Raw genomic sequence first — 21,797 nt, forward strand, 5'->3', positions numbered from 1 at the left:
GCTGTACCTTGCATGTATTATATTACCGTGCAGTGACATAACTGATTTGGCAACTGTAAGCATCCTGTTCAAAATGACTTTCATGCTGGACGTGCACTGTTGTTTGAAAAGCACAGTAGGTGCTTGTTGATAACAGTGGTGTAAAGTGTTAACCATCCTTTCTTTCTCTCTTTCCTAAAGCTTATACAATGAGGACAGAAACCTGCTGCGTGCTAGAGAGAGAGAGAGACGAATTAGGGAGGCTCAGCAGGAGAAAAAGAAGCTCCCTGTGAATCCTCCCCTCTTTGCAGCACCCTATAAGGTAATGGGGGTGTGGGGTGTGGTGGAAGAAGAGGAGGAAAGATGGTTGGAGCGTAAGAGCAGAGCGCTGGCTTCTGCAAATGGTGTAGCAGAGTATGGGAGGTGCAGAAGCAGCATCTTCCCATCTGCTTAACTTAAACTCATCGGAGTATGTGTTTACTGTGTTTGCACCATCTTCAGAGCTTTAAGGTCTTTGGGTTGGGCAGATTCATTTGGGGGCTACTTCCTGTAGTTTGGGAGTTTGAGGGAGAGCACCCAAGAGCAGCTTGGCTGCCTGTCTGTGTGCAGCTGTGATAGAAACAAACGGCTCTGATGTTAGTGTTCCTGAAGACTGCAGGCACACCTACAAGTTTGGCTCAGAAGAACTAATACTGAGTAGAGCAGTCCCACTTGCTTTGGAGGGACTGCACTGCAGGGTCAAGATGAGCTTGCATAACTTTGCTTGTGGTGATACATGGTGATGAAATTAAGATCCCGAGGAATCTCTCTTACAGAGCTGAGTCTCTTGAAGTTGAGGGTCCATGCTTTTTCCATTTCTGCCTCTGTTCTCTTGCAGGCTCATAAAGGAGATGACTTGTCAAACCGAGTTCGGGACGTGCTGGGCAATTATGAGGATGTCATGGGGCTCATCAATTCCAAAACCCCGTGGAATTTCTTAGGGCTTGACAAAGTTCTGGTGAGTAGAAGTGCCATATCTTCGCTGAGTTTTGGGTAATTGTCTGTGAACACCACAGGTTTCTGCTAAGTGATTTCTACCAGATGGACTTAGCCCTTGGGAAGCATGACACCATTCTGTTTCCTGCTCCATCAAATGGTTTTTGAGCAATTTCTTGAAGGAAATTTAGTGCAGAAGTGGAATTCTAAATCATAAGCAAGATCCTGAAAGCCCTCTAAAATGTTTCAGTGACATAAGTTCAGGTTGCCTTGGAAAGGAGAGGAGTGGACTTGAATGGGTGAAGTGCGCTTGCAAAATCGTCCACAGGGGACTTGGTTGCATGGAAACTGCTGGTTAAACTGGGCCTCACAGAAGACCTGAAATAGCACCCAGATAGATTATTTTAGAAGTCTCCTGTGGACTTTGAGACTGGTGGCTTTGATTTGTAGTCTGCCATCAAGTCTTGGGTGTCAAAACCAAGCAAGCAGCATAAACACAAACATGAGAACAAGTCGATTTGGGTGTCACTTTAAAGATTTCTGTCTCGCTGGATGAGGCAGAGCCCTTCTGTACATTTCTGTGGTGCCTCAGTATTGCTTTAGTGTGCGTAAAGCAAAAAGTTTAACACGGTTGTTGTTTTTCATGAAATGTGGAAGTGAAACTTAATGCTGGAAGCAATGGAAAGCAGATGTATTTTAGCTTTGCTTTGCTGGAATTCTAAGAGTCTTGCTCCATTACAGTCAAGAGCTAACTTGGTGAGAGGTGAGATGTAGGATGTGTTGCTTGTTTCTGCTCCTCCTGCACTGCTAAGCCCACCCAGCTGGCTGCCTGAAGCTAGAACAAAACTTGAACAAGTGCATCCCCAAACGTACATTTTACAGCTGCTGCAGTATGAGATGCCTTGTTAGTGCAGCACTGGAACCAAGTTTCTTCTCGTTCTGCAAAGAAAGTCAGATAGGAAGGTTTCTTAAAGTTGGTTTTCTCTTTCAGCTTTCTTTGAGTTTCATTTTGCCTTTTCTCTTCCACCTTTTGTCTTGTCTATAAGAGGCACTTCAGATTTGTAAAATGCAAAGAATTGTAACATTTTCCACTGCAGTTGATGGGACTTTTACCACTGCAGGAGCAGGCTTGAGCTGTGACCTGTGTCTTCCAGAGAGAATTTTGCCCGTAGGCGGGGAGCCCCCAGGATGCATTTAGAGCTAGAAGCCCCCAGTGGCAAAACAGCTTCATCCCTTAGGATGAAGGGCAAAACACAATGGTGGTCCCTGGGCATCCTCAGCCCCTGACTGCTGTGGTCATGGCCTGTTCCCAGTGGGATTTAGTGATGGAAGAGGAGGAGAGCCAGGCACATTGAGCCATGGTTGTCACCGTGCCCCACGATGATGCTGGGAATCGGTTAAAGTTGAAGCACGCGTTTGTAAAGCACTGGTTGTCCTCCAGGTGCTCCACAGGGTCCTCACATGAGCCCTGTGAGGTAGGTTGCTGTCTTCTCCTCCATTTTACAGATGGGGAAACTGAGGCACGGAGAAGTTTAAGGGCTTGCCAGGCAGAAAAAAAATGGCATCTTCTGTTCTGGGACCTCCTATCCTGCTATTTCAACCCCAAAAATGCTCCATCAGCTGCTGGTTACTCCCAGCTTATCCTCCAGCCTCCATCTGCAGCAGATGATGGAGCAAGGGAGTGGACATGGGGGCTTGGGAGATGCAGCAGCAGAGACTGTGCTCACACTGGGTCATCCACCCCCTGTCCCTTAGGACCACCCATCACCCCAAGGGGTGTCCCCAGCCCAAAGGCTGATTTGGGGTGCCCTGGGTAGAGACCCCCCAGCAGCCCTATGCCAGAGTCATACACCTAGAGCCCCTTATAGGACCCTTGTGCCTATGGAAGGGAAAACCCACAGGATTCTTTTGTTGCCCTGGTGACCACAGCCACAGTCAGGAGGGGATGAGCATCCGGATGCTGTCTCTTTGGTAATTTGATGGGTGATATAGAGCTGGTCCTGGGGCGATGCAGGCTGGGGAGACCCTAAGCTCTGTGGGAGATGGAGCAGAGCCTGGAGCTCGGCTCCTTGGCTACCAGAGAAACAGGAGACGTGGGACAGTGGCCATAAATCTCCTTCATTTGCCTCCTTGTGCCAAGGCTGCTGCAGCCACAATTAATCAAGAGGCCCAGAAGAGCTGATGGGAAATCGATGCCTCCAGGGGCTCCTGGGGAAGGTGCAGGCAGGACTGAGAGCAGCGATGCTCTGCGGGGTCCCAGCATGGACCAGTCCTTAACAGCTCCAGCAGCCTGGGGAGCAGGACCAGTGTGGTTTCCCCGTTCCAGCACCATCAGGCTGCTCCTGAAGGCTGGATGGGTGCTCCATGTCTTGTTATCGTACCCTGGAAAGCACTGTGTAGCTGTGGTTAGGTGTTTAATAGCCGAGCATCACTAGGACCTCTCCATTCAGCTCACCTCCAAGCATCACGCAGATGCATCTTTCCCCTACATCAATTCTGGGAATGCCAGAAATCCTCCCAGGAGTGGAGTTAATGATGGGCAATAGGCTCATCACCAGAATGGGAGCAGGAAAGGCAGGTAGCCCCATGATCCCAACCCAAGGAGGTTTGCTTCCCTCCCTCAAGGAGAATGAGAATCCCCTGATGTGGATGGACTCACCCCAGCCAGGCGGATGCTGGGATCCAGATCCCCCCTCTGCTCCCTGCTTGAAGGCACAGGTAAGAGCCTGGGAGCGGGGCTGTGCTTTGAATCTGCCACGGCACTGAGATTGGAGGGGAAAACAAAGCACCCCAAGGACAAAACATCCCGGTGGGCTCCCCGGGCCCATGCAGGGGGGGTGTGCTGAGTTGTGCACCTAAGACTGGCTTAGAGAAAGGGTTCTGCAGTGCTTGGGGACTCTGGGGTGCCCTGGAAGAGATCCCAGTTTCCATCTCATATAAGGCTTTGTTGTCCCTGGACTTTCCCATAGAGAACCTGGTTAATGCTGGCATGATTTAGGTCCATTTAGGAGCTGAGCCCGGCTGGAACAGGGGTGCCAATGTGTCCCCTCCCAGGCTGGAGCATCCCAAGGGAAAGGGGCTGGATCTGCCCCCTCATCCCAACTCCTCCAGTCCCTTGGGTGGCCCATGCTAAGGGCTCAGCAGCCAACCCAGGGTGTCACTATCCAGAGGCATGTGGGGTGAAGGACCCCATGGGATGCTCAGGGCCAGGCAAGTGAGTGAAGCCTCCCCAAGCCCCTTGCACACGGTCATTCATTCCCCTGCCACCAGCAGCCCCTTGGTGGGTCACTGTGTTACAAAACCTGTGCCTAAAATCCAAGCAGTTCCCGAGGTTAAAAGAGGAAAATCTGTTTAAAATCCACCTCCAGGCTCTCCTGGCTGTGCAGGAAGGGCACCAGCAGAGCTGCCCATGGGGCTAGTGGGTGGTTTGGGGTGAGCGATGGCACAGGCTGTCTCCCTGCTCCCCTCATACCCCCATGGGCTGGTCTTTAAGGCATCTACCGGGATGTTTTAGTGTCCAGCGTGCCGGGCCGGTAGAGATACCTCCAAATGGCATAGTAGTGGATGCCAGCTCCAATGGCCACAAAGAGGTGCCAGATGGCATGGGCGAAGGGGATGCGGCCGTCGCTCTTGAAGAAGACCATGCCCAGGCAGTAGGAGAATCCACCGGCCACCAGCTCCGGGAGGCCATCCCTGTTGGGCTGGGAGCAAGCAGGGAGATAAGGCTCAGTGATGGCCACGGCATCCCTTGCCCTTCTCTCTGCCTCCTGCTGCACCCTGCCCTCCAGCCAGGCAATGGGGACCCAGCACCCTGGCTTGGCTTGGAGGACTTCAGTGTGATGGAGGCTGGGTAGGAGGTTCAATGGTGACACCTAGATCTGGTGGGGACCCAAAGCACTTGCAAAACCAAGCTGGGCCATGTCGTATTTGGGGCTGGCTTTATCCATCCCAGGACCCTCCAGAGACAAGCAAGTCCCACTGGGATTTGCCCCTTGCGCTGAGCCCACATGCTTCCCAACAGTGGCTTACCATGGAGAGGATGACCAGTGCAGGGAAGAAGCCCATGATAACGTAGCACACCAGCTCCACCAGCTTGTACCTGCGACAGACAGAGAAGCTGCTTGGAGGCAAGAGCGTTGAGTTTTACACTTGTAAGTGCTATAGGAAAAGGGCTGGAAGTGCCACCTCGGCAGGTCCCGTGTCCGCATGTGTGAGCCACACCACTGCCATGGGGCTGGCACCCTGGCGTCAGAGCTGCCAGCTCAGAGCCGGGAGCTTGGGGCTTCTGGGACAGGTATCTGGAGCCTTTTGCTTTCCGTTTGGTGCCACCATGTGGAAGAAGCAGCTCATAGCAGCACATCCCTGCTCCGCGTCCCTCTTCCCGCATCCCTCTTCCCGCATCCCTCTTCCCGCATCCCTGACACCGAATCTCCTAAAGCCAGAATACAGATGGGGAAGGACGTGGTTCAATTCTCCACTTCCAGCTGACCAGAAGCCTGCCAGGAGCACTGTACCTGTCTGTCTGTCTGTCTGTCTCCATCCTTCTTGCTCTCCCCTGCAGCTTTGGGCATCTATAGGGGCTGGCAGAGCTGGGCTCTGCAATACCCCCCAGCACAGAGCCAAGCAACGGCACTCACCGCTCATGGAAGAAGAAAACATAGACAGTCCCGACAGATGCCATGATCCAGATGATCCAGCGCATGTGGGAAGCCCAGGGACCCAACTCCCTCAGGTTCAGCCTGCAAGACCCAAGGGCTGGTGAGGATCTCGGGCAGCACCCCAGTCCTGGCCATGGGCAGAGAGGTGCCCCATGGCTATCCCATCAAAGGGTCTTCCCAGCTTGCAACTTCAAAGGGGTTCTAATCCATAAGATAAGGTTTTGTGGAGCAGGGTAGGGTACAGCCCTGAGCAGAGACAAAGCCACAGAGGGAAACCCTATCTGTTGGAGCTGTTGTGATTTTCTCCCATCCAGGGGGTGGCAAGTGATGGCCCCCACTCCCCAGCAACTCACCAGGGAGCATATGATGCTGCGATGAAGAAGTAGATCACCATCCTGTCAAACATGTGCAAGCAGTGCTCCACTGTCCTGTGGGATGGACAGACAGACAGACAGGTCACAGCCCATAGCACCAGGGGCCTCTGGACCCTTTCCCCCTTCTCCTGAACCCCCATCAATCAGGGCTGGTACCTGAGATGCCTCTTCTTCCAGGAGATGGTGTGGAAGATGGTGGAGACAATGAAGAGGCTGGACAAGCCAAAGCCATAGATCCAGGCTGAGATAGTTTCCCACTGGTCATCAGAGAGGATGTAGAGGATGGAGCTGCCAAGGATGCTGGGCAGGATCCAGAACTGGAAGGGAGAAGCAAATCTTTGCTGACTCTGCATTTCCATGGAGCAGCTACGGTACAGTCTCTGATTTGCCTTTTAGGTGTTCCTTTTGCTCCTGGTCAAAGCCACCACCCACCCATGAGGGGCAGGCTTTCTCCCCTCTATCTTGGTGCAGCTCCAAAACAGCTTCTCCAGGTGAAGATGAGGAGGAGGAAGGCACAAGGAGGATGGCTACCTCTGAGTCATCCCCCAGGACTCAGAGTGGGAGGAACCCTGATGTGGGAACCGCTGTGTAGGCAGCCCCGTGGGGCTCCTGTCACCATCCCTGCTGTGAAAACCACTCTGTTTTCATGGAGCTCTGCAAAATACTCCTGCCCCACTAAGCCCACAGCATCCCTGGGGGCATGGGGAGTGAGAGCAAGGGATATGCACACCAGCTTCCCAGTGCAGAAGGAGGGAGAGTATCCCATTGCCCAGCATCCATCTGCCTCACCACAGCCCTGAGACCCTCAGCAGCAGGGCTGAACATGGGCATTTCTAGGAGTTCCTTGAGGTTCCTCAAAGGATCCATGGGGAGCTGAGCACCATCCCACCTAGCCCTGGGGTAGGGACAGGGACTCACTGCATGGGTGGCACAGTTGGCTGCGTGCTCATACTCCGTCGGCTGGTACCTGCAGTTGGATGGGACGCGGTGATTCATGAACCTGCAACGAGAAGCATGGAGAGAAACTCACTCAGAGGATGGGGTTTGGAGGAATCATGGAATGGTTTGGGTTGGAAAGGACCTTAAGATCATCCAGTTCCAACCCCCTGCCATGGGCAGGGACACCTCACACTAAACCATGGCACCCAAGGCTCTGTCCAACCTGGCCTTGGACACCACCAGGGATGGAGCCTTCACAGCTTCTCTGGGCAACCCATTCCAGTGCCTCACCACCCTCACAGTAAAGAACTTCTTCCTTATATCCAACCTGAACTTCCCCTGTTTCAGTTCAAACCCGTTACCCCTTGTCCTATCACTACAGTCCCTAATGAAGAGTCCCTCTCCAGCATCCTTGAATCCCCATGCTGCCTTTGGTTTCTGGGTACCACCTGCAGCTACCTCCTACCCACACATCCCAGCACAGATTACTGCAGGGGAAACCCCACCATCCTCCCTTGGAAACCTATAGCTTTATTCCTGTTTCTCTTAGTCTGAGGTATCAGCTTGCTCTCGGTGTTCAGAGGAACATATCGATTTCCCCTTGCCAGATCAACACACAGTGATAAAATATAGTGTCTGTCTTGGCCAGTCCATTGCTAGGTAGGTACGGCTGTATTAAGAGGCAAATTAAATATGCATCTGTGGTAACAGGTCAGAGCAAAGCCTCACTCAGCATCTTCTTCTGGCAAGGGCCAGAACTGGAGGCTTTGCAGAAGGGAATAAGAACCAGGCAAACAGGGAGTGATCCTTCCCTGCCTCATCTGGTAATCAGGGCTTTAAAGACACTGCCTCTGCAGCTCCACACCTGGACTAACTGCTTTAGGACCCTGTTTGCTTCCACTTCTGGCACCATCTGTGGTGGGGTTCACAGCTGAGCTGTGCCCAGCGAGGGGGCTCAGGGGCTGGCAGGACCTTGCTGCTGGGGACAGGGTGATGCAGGGCATTGGGGAAGGCAGGAAAGGTCCCCTCTCTGCATCCCTGAGCCACCCACATCCATACAGACTCTTCTGGCATCTCCTTGCTCAACCCCTCTGAATGAGCCACTCGCTGCTATTAAAAGTGAGCCAGGCTGGATTAAATACCTCAAATTACATGGATTTGAGGCCAGGGGGAGTGTGGCCACAACAGACCCAGGCCAGGGAACCCGTCCTCAGCCCCTGTCCTGCCTGCTGCCAGACCTTGGTACCATGGGAATATGGGTGCTCATCACCAACTATGAGTTAAGAGGAGAAAGCAGAGGGGGTAAGCTCCCACTGCACTGCAATGGGGGATCCACACTGGGTAAATCAGCACTTATGAGGACTGAGCATCCCTCGGGGTGTGCTTGTGCCCAGTGCACTGTCACATCCATCCAGGATGCCCCCCCATCCCGATGCTCTAGTCACAAGGAATGGCCAGGCTGGCTGTGCTGGAGCCATGTCCTCTGGCAGGAGGACATTGCTGTCCCCAGCGTTGCCAGGAGACTGTCCCCAGCTCCCCTTTGCTTTCTGCTTCCCTTTCTTTTCCCTTCCCATAATAAGGCGGCGGGCAGGGGAAGGCCAGACATCCCGCGTGACATCGGTTGCTGAGGAAACGCCTCCCAAGCCTTTTCCTTGGATTTATTTGTTTTAACAAAGCCCTGCACCATCTCCCCTCTGTTCTGAGCTCTTCAGAGCAGTAACAAGGAGCAGAGGCAGCGCTGGTTCCCACAGCCCCTTCCTACAGGGCTAAGGGACATCCAGACCCTTTGGAAAGGGATCCCTGGGGTGCAGATATCCTCCCTGTCTCTGGTACAGGGATGGACAGGCCAAGAAGGACCACCCCAGCCATTCCCATGGGATGAGGTCAGACAGCATGTGTGTCCCTGAAGCCCAAAGCCACGCTGGTGCAGCACACTGCTAACATCTGCTTTTCCCAGAGGGAGAAATAGCCTTGAGGAGGGACTTCTTTTTGACCTGCTCTTGTTTCCTTGGCCTGCTTTCTAATAAGCATCATCCTGTGAAAGATGGGAAAGGGAGCATCACAGATGTGGGACCTGGCTGCACAATGCTGGGACAGCCTGGCTACAGCAGCTCCTCCTGGAACACCCAGCATTGTATTTAGGGGTAGCTGGACACAATTTCATGGTCCTCTGTGCAGGGCAGGATGGTCCTGCTGCAGCACCTTGCTCCCTAGGGGTGCAGAGGGCATTCCCTCACCTTCTCTCCTTTATCTATCTCCCAGACCATCCTGGGATGGTAAGCATCCATCCAGCTCCCAGACCATCCCGGGATGCTAAGCATCCATCCAGCTCACGCCATCCCTGCGATGGCAGAGCATGGGGAGCCCTGCAGCGTTCCCAGCCTGCAGAAAGTTGCTGTATTGGTGTGCCAAACCAGCCTCAAATCTGAGCCTGGACAGATACACGCTTGGAAAGGGCACCTGCAACTCTCATTAGAGCTGATGAAAGGCCAGAGAGGCTGGAGGCTGCTCTGTGTTTCCCAGCCCCAGCTCTGTGCAACTGGGATCAGGAGAAAGGGAATTGCTGCAGCCAGGCAGAGCTCTGGGGCTTTTCAATGCAATAATAAGAGAAACACCTCTCCAAACTTAGCTCTGATCCCTGCAGAAGGACTCCTGCCCGGCTGGCTCAATCCACAGCCATTGCCTGCTCCATGTCATTGCAACCCAAGGGTTGGGGATACCCTGGCTGTATCCCTGGGGTGGGAGGAGGTGAGGGAGATGTGTTCATAACAGCATCCAGCCTACACTGCCTGGGCAAAGCCACAGTGTCAGACCCCACTTGGAGCACTGTGTACGGGTCCTGTGTCCTCAACATAAGAAGGACATGGAACTGTTGGAACAAGTCCAGAGGAGGCCATGAGGATGATCGGGGACTGGAGCACCTCCTGTATGGAGACAGGCTGAGAAAGTTGGGGCTGTTCAGCCTGGAGAAGAGAAGGCTGCGTGGAGACCTCAGAGCAGCCTTCCAGTATCTGAAGGGGCCTATAGGGATGCTGGGGAGGGACTCTTCATTAGGGACTGTAGTGATAGGACAAGGGGTAATGGGTTAAAACTGAAACAGGGGAAGTTTAGACTGGATATAAGGAAGAAGTTCTTTACTGTGAGAGTGCTGAGGCACTGGAATGGGTTCCCAGGGAAGTTGTGAATGCTCCATCCCTGGCAGTGTTCACAGTCAGGTTGGACAGAGCCTTGGGTGCCATGGTTTAGTGTGAGGTGTCCCTGCCCATGGCAGGGGGGTTTGAACTGGATGATCTTATGGTCTTTTCCAACCCAAACCATTCTATGATTCTATGACATGGCTCACTCAACACTGCGGGTCTGGGAAGCTGCAGGCAGGCGATTACACCTTGGCTGGATGCTTCAATGCATTTTAGCAGATGCTTTAGGATTGCAAAGTCCAAAAGACACAGACCTGTCACACCTCTTGCACAGCAGGAGCAGGGGCATGGTCATTCTCAGGGATGCTGCATGGGAAGCAGAGACCTGAGTGGCTCCCAGGCACCTTTTGCTCCCAGTGCTGCTCCTGGCAGATGCTACACAGACCATCTATATGAAGATGGGGGGCCTGGTGGGGGTCCAAGCAGGGGTTATTCATGCAGCCCCAGGGTTTTCCCCTGCCCTGCTTGTCCTGCTTCCCCCTGGCCCCTTTCCCAGGGAGGGAGACTGAAAAGGGCCAGTGCAGCAGGCTCCGGCCAGGGGAACAAAGAGCCCCTTGTCACAGGCAGCCAGGGCAAAGTGCAGAGCCAGCTTCCCAGGCTTGTTCCTTTCTCCTTCTCTTTCTCCCACTCTGTTTTTTTTGTGGTTCTGGGAGCATTTACTAAGTTTTTTAGAGACTTTTATCCAAGAACAAAGTTCTGACCTCGAAAATCGCTCCTGCTTTGCCAGGGTAGGGGAGAAGAAGGTAAAATGGGGATCCAACTACTCCTTAGGAGGGCTCATGTGTGAGCATCTGAACACCAAGACAACCTGCATCAGCACCATGCACTCACACAGGCAGAGCCACGGGACACTTTGCAGAGCTGGGCCCTACACACACAGGGTGGGAACAGCCCTGATGGAGACCCAGGCCAGGATGTGGCTCAGGAGAGATGGGGTTTAGCTCTGCCTTCAGTACTGACTCTCTGCCTGGCCTCTGCCACATCACTTCATTGCCCTTTCCTTCCCTTTATCCCTCTCCAAGTGAGGATAATGATTTGTCATCCTTCAGGTGAGCTGGTGGATGGATAGCATGAAGAGGGTGCAAAATCACAGGCATACAGATTAGGTATGGGTATATATGATATATACCAAGATAGATATACATATATACACACACATGGTATGGACAGGGAGGGATGAGCTGGGGTCCCATTGAGCAGCTCATCCCTGCCTTTGGAAAAAGCCAGTCCCACACTCACATTCCCAACCCTGCTATAAATCAGGCTGTATACATGACACATGGCTGTGCATCTATGCATTGAGGAGCTGGGCTCCCCTAAATTTTGCCATGGGGCTGTGACATCCCCTTCACAACCCATGAAGCACTAAATGTGCCTATCTATGGTGCTCCCAGGTGATGTGACTCTTCCTCAAACCAGCTAATGTCTACAGGTTTCACCTGCAAATAGCTTATAAAAGGGCTGGGCTTGCCAAGGAGCTGCTTTAATGTCTTTGGAGGTTGGATGCTGGTTTGCTTTGCATCTATCTTCTTGTCCCAGGGATCTGTGTTCTTATGAGGCAGCTCTTGGGGATTTGACTGCAAAGAGAGGGGATTTCTCCTTCTCTTTATGACTGGTATCTCAACTGCTTTTAGAGTAACAGCATTGTATTTTCATGGTGGAATCATGGAGAGGAAGGATAGAGAAAACATTTGCTGGATGCTGACCGGCAGCAGTGGTAAGTCCTGCTGGGGTCTTTTGGGTTGTCCCTTGGTGGAGCAAGTGTTGTGATGCCTGAGGTGACATCAGTGGCACAGATGTGTCCCTGTAGGGCAGGCTGGCCCCAAACCCCTCTTCAGTGCATGGTCTGGATTTGCCCTAACGGACCCAGAGGCTGCACACCCAGTGCTTGGTCCTCAGACTTGTGCTCCCATGCGAGCTGCTGTGGTGGCATCCCTGTAAGCTGGGGCTTGGCATGTGCTCTGCTTCTGACCTGTAATCTGGTAATGCTGCAGCTGCAGCCCCTGGTAAGAGGCTTCATCCCCTTGAGCTCCTCTGTGGCTTGTAATTAGCTCAGGCCTGGGGAGCTGTGTGTGATGATACTGCTTACGTATGGGATGCAGTCGCTGGATCCAGGAGACAGAGCAGGACCACAGGGATCTAGTCAGGGCCTCATCAGGTCCAGGCCATAGATTCTGTCACTTGGTAACATGGGAAAGGCTTCAGCTCCCAGTGCAAAGCCCCCAGATCCTGCAGTACCACAAAGCTGCCTTATCCAGCCCAAGAGCACTTGGGAAATCCCGTTTTTTCCTTCTTACCATTAACATGGGAGTGTTTGCCACTGGAAGCAGAAATGCTCAGGCTGATGCTGCCCAGCATCACCATCTGCAGAGCCACCCACATGGGCACGTGTGGCACCCCATTAAGAGCTGAAACCTCTGTTTCCATCCCTGCTCTTCAATGCTTACATGCTCCTACGCGAACATATGGTGCTCCTGTTTTGGGAAGCTGAGCTGTGTGCTTTAAGCTTACAGGTCAGCTCCCTGGTGAGGGGAGAATGGGCAGATGGGGCAAGCCTGCTCCATAGGCTACTCCTTTGACTCCAGCTCATCCCATATGGGAAGAGGCAAGGAGGGCTGATGAAGCAAAACAGTGCAGTGTTTTCTGTTGTGCTGCTTCTTGGCATAGTGCAAAGAGCTGGCAGCTTGGGTAGGGAGCAGGAAATGAAAGGCTTTTTATTTAAACCAGCATTTCTCAGCCTTTCTTAGGGGTAAAGAAGCAGATCACCAGATTCCTGGAGTAACCTGCCCAGGTGGATGCCCTCAGTGTGAGCCTTGCTTCCAGAAACGGGCTGCAGATTGAGTCATCATTCATCACCTTTGATTACCTTCATCCCAGTTTTGCTTGTTCCCAGCACTCTGACATGTGGTAACACCCTGGGCTGGCTGCAGACCATCCCCTGCCAATGCATAGCCTGTGTGCCATGGGAAAGGATGAAGATGTCTGCTTGCCAGCTTAGAGATGCTCCCAGACAGGGACCATGTGCTCAGCCCTGTCTGTGCTGTATCTGGCTCTGAACTGCAGGCACAGATGAAGGGGCAGGGAATGCGCTCCCCTGGCACATCCTGCTGCTGCAGGAGTGGGTATATGAGGGCCTGAGACTGGCAGGAAGACAATGTGCTGCTATTTCCCTGAACACCCTAAGGCTATATCCAATTCCTGTTCCTTGCTCCTCATCCTAGCAGAGACAAACATGGGAGGCATAGACCATTTCTGCACCTGTGAGAGCCCCTATATATCTATAGGGCTTGGCTGGCAAGTGGAAACTCAGCAGGTAATTCCCAGAATGGTTGTAACTGTGTTCTCATCCTCTGTGCAGGGATGTTTCTCTTTCTCTCCAGCAGGCTTTCTGCTCTTTATGTAGATGGTATCTCTAGCTATTCCAAGACAAATCGTGACCCTGAAGCTGCAGCAGAGCTGTTTATTCACAACAGATGGGATTGGTGAGCGTTTCCCAAATTACTTTCTGAGCTGGGACTTCTTGTTTCACTTGGTACTCGTGAGACAACAATAGCTGATTAGTCACAATGACTCTCATGTCCCAGGTGCCTTGTGAATGTGAGGAGGGCTGATTCCAGAACTGAGGATTCTCTGTTATTCGCTATTTGCTTGTTTGGGAAGTTGTTCCTTGCTGCCTTGCCTGCATTGCCCTGAGCACAGAAGTTAGTGGAACAAATCCTGAGCTGGTTCTGCCTGCTTAAACTCCGCAACAGCCCAAGGAGGGGTAAGAGAGAGTGAAGAGTTTGAGCTCTGGAGCCTCCCCAGCCTCTGACCCTGCCTGTCTCTGTGACTGAAATGACATGGGCAGGGCATCGTTTCTCACGTCCATAAAGTTTCCCCATAGCCTGAGGCAGGCTCTTATTTGGGATTCCTGGAGGATGCTCATGTACAAATGATAGCTGTTTTGCTCAGTAAATGCCTCTGGACCACAAAGGCACAGAAGGAGAACAATGAATTTCACCAGCCAAGCAAGCAGATATGAGCATTTCCATTAGTACTTGCGACAGAGTGCAGGTTGTTGTCTAATGCTGCAGTACCAGCGTGTGCTCCTTGCCCCTGACCTGCCCATCTCTCTCTGCTTAAAATCCCTCTTCCCCAGCAGCAAGCCTGGGCTCTAAACTGGAACAGACTTGGATCTGAACTCTTCCAAAGGTCAGCACCGCTTGGCTCAACTAATAGGCATCTGAAGTAAACATCTATGAATATGATGCTTGTGTTATCACGTTATGAGAGGTTGCCAGTGGATCACATAGAGCTCATCAGACTCTGGATCTTCACTGCATAAAAGCATTGAGGTTCAATTACATCTGGACAACCCCAAAGGGAGAGCTCTGGTGTTTGGTCACGTCTCTGCCTTGCTCAGCCCCTGTTCTGAGCATTCATCCCCTTGCAGCATCTCTCTGGGTACTCAACCAATCTCCTTTTGCAGCCAAGCACCTCGTAAGAGCAATGAACTGAAATAAGCCATGTTCTTTCCCCTTCCTTCCTGTAGCAGTTGTAGTCGGTTTGCATTGCTTTGTCTTGCTGTGGAGCAGTGTGGGAAGGGAGGAGGGTAGAGGAAGGCAAGCCTGGGAGCAGTCCTGGGAGATCCCTGTCTCTTGTATTCAGTGACCTGCCATGCTGGGAAGTGGCTTGAATTTCCCATGCATAGCGTTGGCTGCTACCCCATGAAGCTGGCCATAGTAAGCAGTGCCAAAGAATCACATCAGGCTGATATCCAACACCAGCTGAAGGAGGGAAGAAACCATGGGGCATGTGTTTCCCAGGCACCCAAGAGACCTTCCTTCCCCCACAAGGGCAAGGCACAGGGCTTGGCTTGCCCACTCCAGTGCAGTGATTGTCCTGCTGGCCCTCTAAAAGGAGGGAATGGGGCATTTTGAGGGACTATCCCATTGCAAATGGGGTTTTGAGTACTTGTTGCCTTCTAAAGACCTGGATCCAATAACTGCACCCTGGGCATGTAAACCACACATAAAATGAATCCTACCAGTGCCATCTCAAGAGGGTATCTGAGTCAGCCTGATGCAACAGAGCAACCAGTATGGAATTGGCCGGTGACACTGGATGATGCTGGGGATTCTGGGGGTCTCCCCATCTCTTGGAGCAAGTGCCTTTTGCAGCAAGGGGATCTGTTCAGCTGGGGCAAGCTGGCAGATCTCAGTGGGGATGGTGGGATTGGGGCTGGTGCTCGCATGGTGAGGAGCCCCTGCCTCTTGAGCATCTCTGAGCTGCAATACCTACACTGAAAGCATTTCCCTTCTCGCTGCTCCATCCCACGCTGGCTGTGGGGGAAGCAGAGCTCTTGGAAAGCATCTCGACATGTGTGGGAGCAGGCGAGGGCTGCTTGCGCTTTCATTGCACGCGGGGACCAGATCTTCCCAATGCAATAGCTGTGTTCAGGCTGGCAGCCTGGCGTTGTTTTCATCCTGTTTGGGGGCTGAGCACCCCAGTGTTTTCTCTCTCTCCTATTCCTACTGGTGGTTCTCTTCCTCTCTTGCCCAGAGATGCTGGAGGAGGAGTCAGTAAGCATCTCCTTGCTCAGTAACTGCAGGTGCAGGGAGCAAGAAGGAAGGTTTTCCCAGCTGTATTTCTCCAGACTCGGAGGCAGGGGGGTTGGAACTGGATGATTTTAAGATCCTTTCCAACCCAAACCATTCCATGATTTGCTTGTGAGCAAGTGTGGAGTCCAGATCTCCATCCCCTTGTGCTGGTGAGGAGGTAGCGGTATCTACATTGCAGACACCAGGCAGGTGAAGACAAGCCTGGACCATGCACCTATTGAGGCCCCTTCTTCCCCTAACCTCCTGCTTCTGTGCTGAGAAATGGTTGTGGATTTTCCTGGCTGTTCTTCCCTGTGTTACTCTGCACAGGGTGAGACAAGCAGACGCAACAAGATGTAGAGCCTTTTACATTAACAGATCCAATCGTGAACTGCTATCAGTTTATTAGGATGATTCAGTGCCCTGCACAGCCTGCAGCTCCAGAGCTGCTGAAGCTGGCCAGACACAGCAGCATCCCACTTAATCATGTTTCCTTTCAATTATGGCTTTGGATGGCCTAACTCTGGGAAGCATTCTGTGTCCCTGAAGGGGGATTTGGGCTGAGATGCAACCCCACAGAAGCTACACAGGGAGGAGGCACTGGTCCATCTCAGTGGAAAAAGTGGACCAAAGTGGGGTCAAAGCTGGTGGTGAGTGGAGGGAGGGATCGGTTACCGGCTCAGTGTAACCTGGCCGATGAGTTTAAGTGATGAAGATGCCACTTGCACCGATCTGCTGCTCTGGGGGGGGGAAGGCAGCACCACGCTGGTGAGCTGGGAGGAAGAGAGGAAAGGGTGGAGGGAGAGTGGGGGAATGACAGCCTGGTGGTTGGGTAAGCAGGAGGAATCGCATCTGCTTGCACCCTGTCCCTGCATGCTGCTGCTGGCGTCACGGCTCAATTTGGCCTGTCGGCAGGAGATGGGTATCATTGCCACGGCGCAGGCTGTGAGCGACAGGGGAAGCCTTGCAGCAACTGTGCTTTTCAGCTCCCTTTCCCCATGGTGGCAGATAATGGAGGAGTCTCCTGCACCCCACAGCGGAGCAGAAACCACAGGGCCTGGTTTATAACCACGACCTGCTCGAGCGGCATTGCCATGCATCCCCTGTTCCCACCACGGTGACAGCCCCTTTATCACAGCCACAATCCTCTCTGAAGCCCAGCTGGGAAGGATCTGGGGACTCCTCAGTGCTGCTCCAGCCCTGAGTTTTCTCCTGGCTCTCACATCCTCTCTCCTCCTGAATGCTCTCACATTGATTCCTGCCTTTCATCCCTTTGTTCAAAGCCCGGTGCCCTCGCTGCAGCTTGCACACAACAGGTTTTCCATCAACCACACTGTGTTTTATTTATTCCTTTTGGCAGGTATCTTGATGTCCAAGTTTCCTTTCTTGCTCCTCACTTAAAATTGGATAAAACTGTGCTAAAAATGAAGCTGTTCCAGACTTTTCCACCACAATGAAAACTTTCTGTCTTTATTTTTCCTTAAGGAAGGCCACAAGCAAAAGCTTCTCCAAGATGCTTGTGATTGCCTTGAAGGGATTGTGCTGCTGTGAGCCCTGTGGCTCCTGCTCACCCCAATCCCCATCTGGTGTGTGTGGAGTGAGGGGGGAACAGGGATTAGCCAACTGTTATTTTTAAGCACTAGGCTAAGAGGATCTCTGTGGTGATGGAGGAAGCTCTGGGTTAGCATCGGGTGTTGCTCACTCCCTTGGGGTGAAATCCAAGGAAGCCCCCATCTCCTCCTGCTGCCCATCCAGCCCTGGTACCTTGTGGGAGATGGAGGATGCTCTGTGGACCCAGTCCTTCCTGTGTCCCACAGCCCCTACCCTGCATGTGGGCTCTCTGTCACACCTCATCCCCATTTAAGAAGTCATCTCCAGAAAGGACCACAACAAGCTTTGATTCTGGACAAATCCAGCAACAGGTTGCAGATGGGTTCTGCTTGGGGACTGAGGTAGGGAAGCAGCCCCTTCTCTGCTAACTCCCAAAGAACCTCTGCACTACTGCTATGGGCAAAGGCATGGTTGTCCTCATGCTTTGGAGGAGTACAGCCTTTAGCTTGGCTCCATCTTCCCATGGTCCTGTCCTCCACATGCCAGCAAGGGAGTAAAAGGTTTGAACTCTCTGTTTTCACAACCGGGTGATGTGCAGAGGGTACCTCCTGCATCTCCTTACAGCAAAAGTGGTTAGGAAGCAGCTATAGGATCAAAATGGGGTTTGAGCACAGTTTTTGGAGGTGCAAGCATGGATTATCCCTATGGGATGCCTGGAAGGAGAGGAGCTGGTGGCTTAGGGGGTGGAAGGGAGGTCTCCTGCTCTTACCCAGCCCAGCATCCTTCAGAGATGCTCCTGCCTGGAGCAAGCAAGAAACACCATCACTGCTTCTTTCCATTCAAGTTTTCCTCTGGTATCTGCCTCTAACAGGACCTCTGGGGTTCTGATGATGGCAGCACCTGAGCTCAGCGTCCCCAGGAGCTGCATGAGCCTGTGGGACCCTCTGCAGCCATGAAAACATCCCCAACGCAGTCACAGGGAGCTGGGAGCAAAGCATGTCCTCAGTGCAAACCTGAGCACCCCCAGCACCATGCTGAGCCCCATCTGGCTGTGCAGCACGCAGCGCTGCGCGATCCAGCTCATCCCTGGCCACCCGTTGTGCTGGAGGTCTGTGGGTGACTGATGTCCCTACATCACCCACCAGCTCCCTCCTAAAGGCCACATCTGAGCCCCCAGCAGCGTGCATGGCCGAGTGCCCTCTGACCCGTGCACAGCAGTCCTCAGGTTTCCCCCTACACAGGTAATGCCATGAGGTTTCTCAGCGCTCCTGGGCTTTTCAGACCAGTCCCTGCTGCTGGAAAACCTCACCAGGTATTTCATGGAGCAGGGAGAAGGATCTACCACCGGTGCGTTGCATTGGAGCCCCCGAGGGGGCTTCTCGGGTGATGCAGGACCCTGGGCATCCCTGGTCCTTCCATAGAGGGTCTGTCCCCAGGGTCCTGGTCCCCCAGCAGCGGGAGAGCAACAGTGAAGTTAGACCCAGCAAAAGGCAGCGACAGCTCTCAAGGATGCTCAGAATCCCTTAGGGATGCAGAACAGCAGGTACCCTTCTCCCAAAAGAGCATCCCGCACCTGCCCTGTGCTTTGGGGCACTCAGCAGCTTTTGAAGGTCCTTTTGGGCTCTATCCCCGCTGGAACCGAGCTCGGGCAAGGGGGCTGGGGCTGCCCTGGGGCTCCGCAAGCACCCGGGGGTCGGGGACCGCCGCACCGACGGCTTTACCTGGCGTAGCGCGTCTTCTGGAAATCCAGGAGCCGGGACACGAACATCGCGGCGGTGCCATGGGGGGTCCCGGGGGGTGGGGGGGGAACCGAACCAAGTCCGCCGAGGGGCGAGCAGGAGAAGGGGTGGCCGGTCTGGTCCAGCCCGGCCCCGGCCCCCTCCCGATCCCCCCCGGCTGCTCGGGAGAGCGACTCCGGGAAAACAAAGGCGACCTCCGGGAGGGGGGAGCCAGCCCCGCTGCCGCCCTCGGATGTGCAAAGAGGAGGAGAAGGAGGAGGTGGCAGCGGGGAGGGAGGGGGGGGGATCCCGTCCAACTCTGCCCGGCCACAGCAACCTGCCCGCTCTCCGTCAGCAGCCACGGCGGCTTTAAGCACAGCTAAAAATACTCCCCCCTCCCCGCCGCCAACCCCCGGCGGATCAAATAGCAGCAGATTTGAATTGAAAATGTGATTAAAGCATCGCGGAGCTGGGGGGGGGAAGCGGCGAGTGCGGGCAAGCAGCCCCCCTCCATCCCCTCCATGGCTGGGTCCCCCGGGATGGGTACCAAGGCATCGCTGCCTGCCCCAGGGCAGGGCCAGCCTGCCCCGACATCCCCAGGGAGCTGCTTGGCTTGGTTTGGCTTTTCTCGATTTGATTTTAATTGTTTTTGTGTTTTCTCTATTATTTTCCAGAGGCCCCGGCAGGGTGGGTGGCTCTGTCCCAGCCCCATCGCTGTGGGGGGTCCATGGGTGGGGATGCAATTCCCTGCTTAGGAGAAGGGGGGCAAAGCAAGGCAAGGGCTGAAGAGCCCAGAATCCTCACCCCGTCTCTACCCTAAGCTTTCACTGCTCCATCTTCTCCATCACCCAGGGAGGCTTTCAAAGGAGGTGACGTCCCAACATACATCTGAGGTTGCGCAGCTTAGAAAGGGGATTCAAAAGGTAATGGGGGCTCATACATGCATCATCCGTGCCCACCGTGTGCCAGAGATTGCAGGCACCTTCAGGTCAGCATCTAAGGGACAAGAAAGGTGACATAAGGTCAGCAGCAAGTGGAGGAGGAGAATCCTGCTTCCCCCCAGCTCAACCTCTCCTTGCTGATGCTGTAATGATGAAAGGTGGAGCAGATGAGCACATCTCAACATGAAGGGTTATGCTTGTATGGCTGTTTCCATAGGAAATAAAGCACGCTCAACTCTTCCAAAAGCCAAAAGAGACAAAAATTAAAGAACCCCTTAATTCAAGACATGAATTAATCCTTGGACGCTCTCCAAGGCCATCCGAAAGCAGCTCATCCCCCCAGGGAATGCAAAAGGGGTGATGCTCCAGGTTCATGCCTCATTGTGGGGTGTCTACAACGCACACAAGAAGCACCCTACTTCCCCAGTGCTGGGAGCTGGCAGCGGGATCAGCCTTCCTGCACACTTCCCATCATAGATGGAAGACCCTGTTGGAGACCATGCTGGTGACAGCAGGATCCAGGAGGTGCAGGGGGGAACAAAATGAGGCCCATCTTCAGGAGGACCTTCTCAGCGTATCTGGGACAACCAATCCCTGGCTGAGAGCAGCAGGTCCAGGCTGAGATGCAGAGTGAGATCATCCCTGAAAACCTCTCCCACGTCCTGCCACTTAGCTGAGAAGGTATTCGTCAAGCTCCTTCCCCAACCTGCTCGATGATGAGGCTTTGGCAAAGGCTATTTCGTGATGCCTGTGCCCTGCTTTACCTTTTCTCTGGGCCTGAATAAGGAAAGGAAGGAAAACAGCGATAAACTGTGTTGAACAAACAGCCCCCATCCCCGAAGCCCCCAGGCTGCAGCCAGGGGTGCTGGCAATGGGCACTTGAAGCGAACCATCGGTCCTGAAATAGAGCTGTCTCAGAGGGCAAAAGGCAAATCGAATGAAAAATAAGTTACTATTTTTGAAGCCTGAATCCAGTTGTTATGGCAACCAAAGCCTCGCGCATGGTGCTGGGGAATGGCTCCAGCCGCGGTGGCGCTGCCTCCAAACCTGGCAGGCGGAGGATGGTGGGATGCGGAGATGTCCATGCTCACATCACCTGTACCCCACTGGGACACGTACCCTTCCTCATGGCAGCTCCTCTCATGTATTGCTGCCCACAAGAGCACCTTGGGTTTCTTTCCTCCCCTATCCCTGGTGCTCTCCCCATCTTCTTGCAAAGATCTGAGTAAGTGTAATGATGTTAAGGAGAGTTCCCAAGACTCAGGAATTCACTGAATGCATTGACCTTTGTCTCCAAACCAGAGTTTTCCTTTAGAGGAGGAATGGGTCATGAAGGCCAGGGCTGCTTCCTCCCCAAACTGTGCAGATCCCAGACCATGCAGGAGTCCCGTAGTGGAGACATGCCTCTGTGTTGTCCCCTGCTCCTGATGATGGATCCCAGCACCTTTGGGTGCTACAACAGTGGTGCTGGACTCTGGCAGGGCACAGTGTAACTGCATTTCCACAGGGAGGGGGGTTCCTGCAGGAAAAACCTCCCTGTGGGAGAGGATTTACGTGAGTAGGAGGCACAGGACGCATGGGCGCATTGGTAGCAGCTGTAGTGGAGGCAGAGGTGAGCAACATGGGTGCCAGGACCGGCTCAGGGGTGACCATGAGCCACGGCAGGATGGACGTAGGGCAGCAGGGAGGTGGGGCAGGGCCACTTGGGTTTAAACCATTGGAGGGGTCCCTTTGCCAGCAGCGTGGGGGAGCCCAGAGAGTCCCTTTTATATCGGGGGGAGATGGCTCCGTCACTCATGAACCCTCCTGGGCAAGCTGTCTCAAGTGGCACAAACCCCAGTACTCAGTGCTCCCAGCACGGCTGGGATAACTTTTCAGGCCCAAGT

At 53.5% G+C, this 21,797-nt stretch overlaps 1 protein-coding gene and 1 long non-coding RNA gene across 3 annotated transcripts; one reads left to right on the forward strand and one right to left on the reverse strand.

The window, feature by feature from the left end:
* Window positions 1-2,353: 2,353 nt before the first annotated feature.
* On the reverse strand, window positions 2,354-19,245 carry MMD2 (monocyte to macrophage differentiation associated 2). Its single transcript, XM_061345764.1, has 7 exons — window positions 18,974-19,245; window positions 6,905-6,986; window positions 6,143-6,303; window positions 5,966-6,040; window positions 5,592-5,693; window positions 4,984-5,053; window positions 2,354-4,655 (listed from the first exon to the last, which is right to left on the reverse strand). The coding sequence occupies exons 1-7, from the start codon at window positions 19,018-19,020 to the stop codon at window positions 4,452-4,454; spliced, it is 741 nt and encodes a 246-aa protein (XP_061201748.1). The 5' UTR covers window positions 19,021-19,245; the 3' UTR covers window positions 2,354-4,451.
* On the forward strand, window positions 11,793-20,874 carry LOC133208099 (uncharacterized). Of its 2 annotated transcripts, none has more exons than XR_009724235.1 (2): window positions 11,793-11,839; window positions 19,645-20,874. It is a non-coding gene; the product is annotated as an uncharacterized LOC133208099 (long non-coding RNA). The 2 variants fall into 2 exon arrangements; XR_009724233.1 differs by lacking the exon at window positions 11,793-11,839 and adding an exon at window positions 17,858-18,493.
* The last annotated feature ends 923 nt before the right edge of the window (window positions 20,875-21,797 follow it).

This window comes from Neopsephotus bourkii, unplaced genomic scaffold (assembly GCF_033783945.1).
Source record: "Neopsephotus bourkii isolate Nb327-2 ecotype Australia unplaced genomic scaffold, CSIRO-AGI_Nbou_v1 NB_39, whole genome shotgun sequence".
NCBI classification, from domain to species: Eukaryota; Metazoa; Chordata; class Aves; order Psittaciformes; family Psittacidae; genus Neopsephotus; species Neopsephotus bourkii.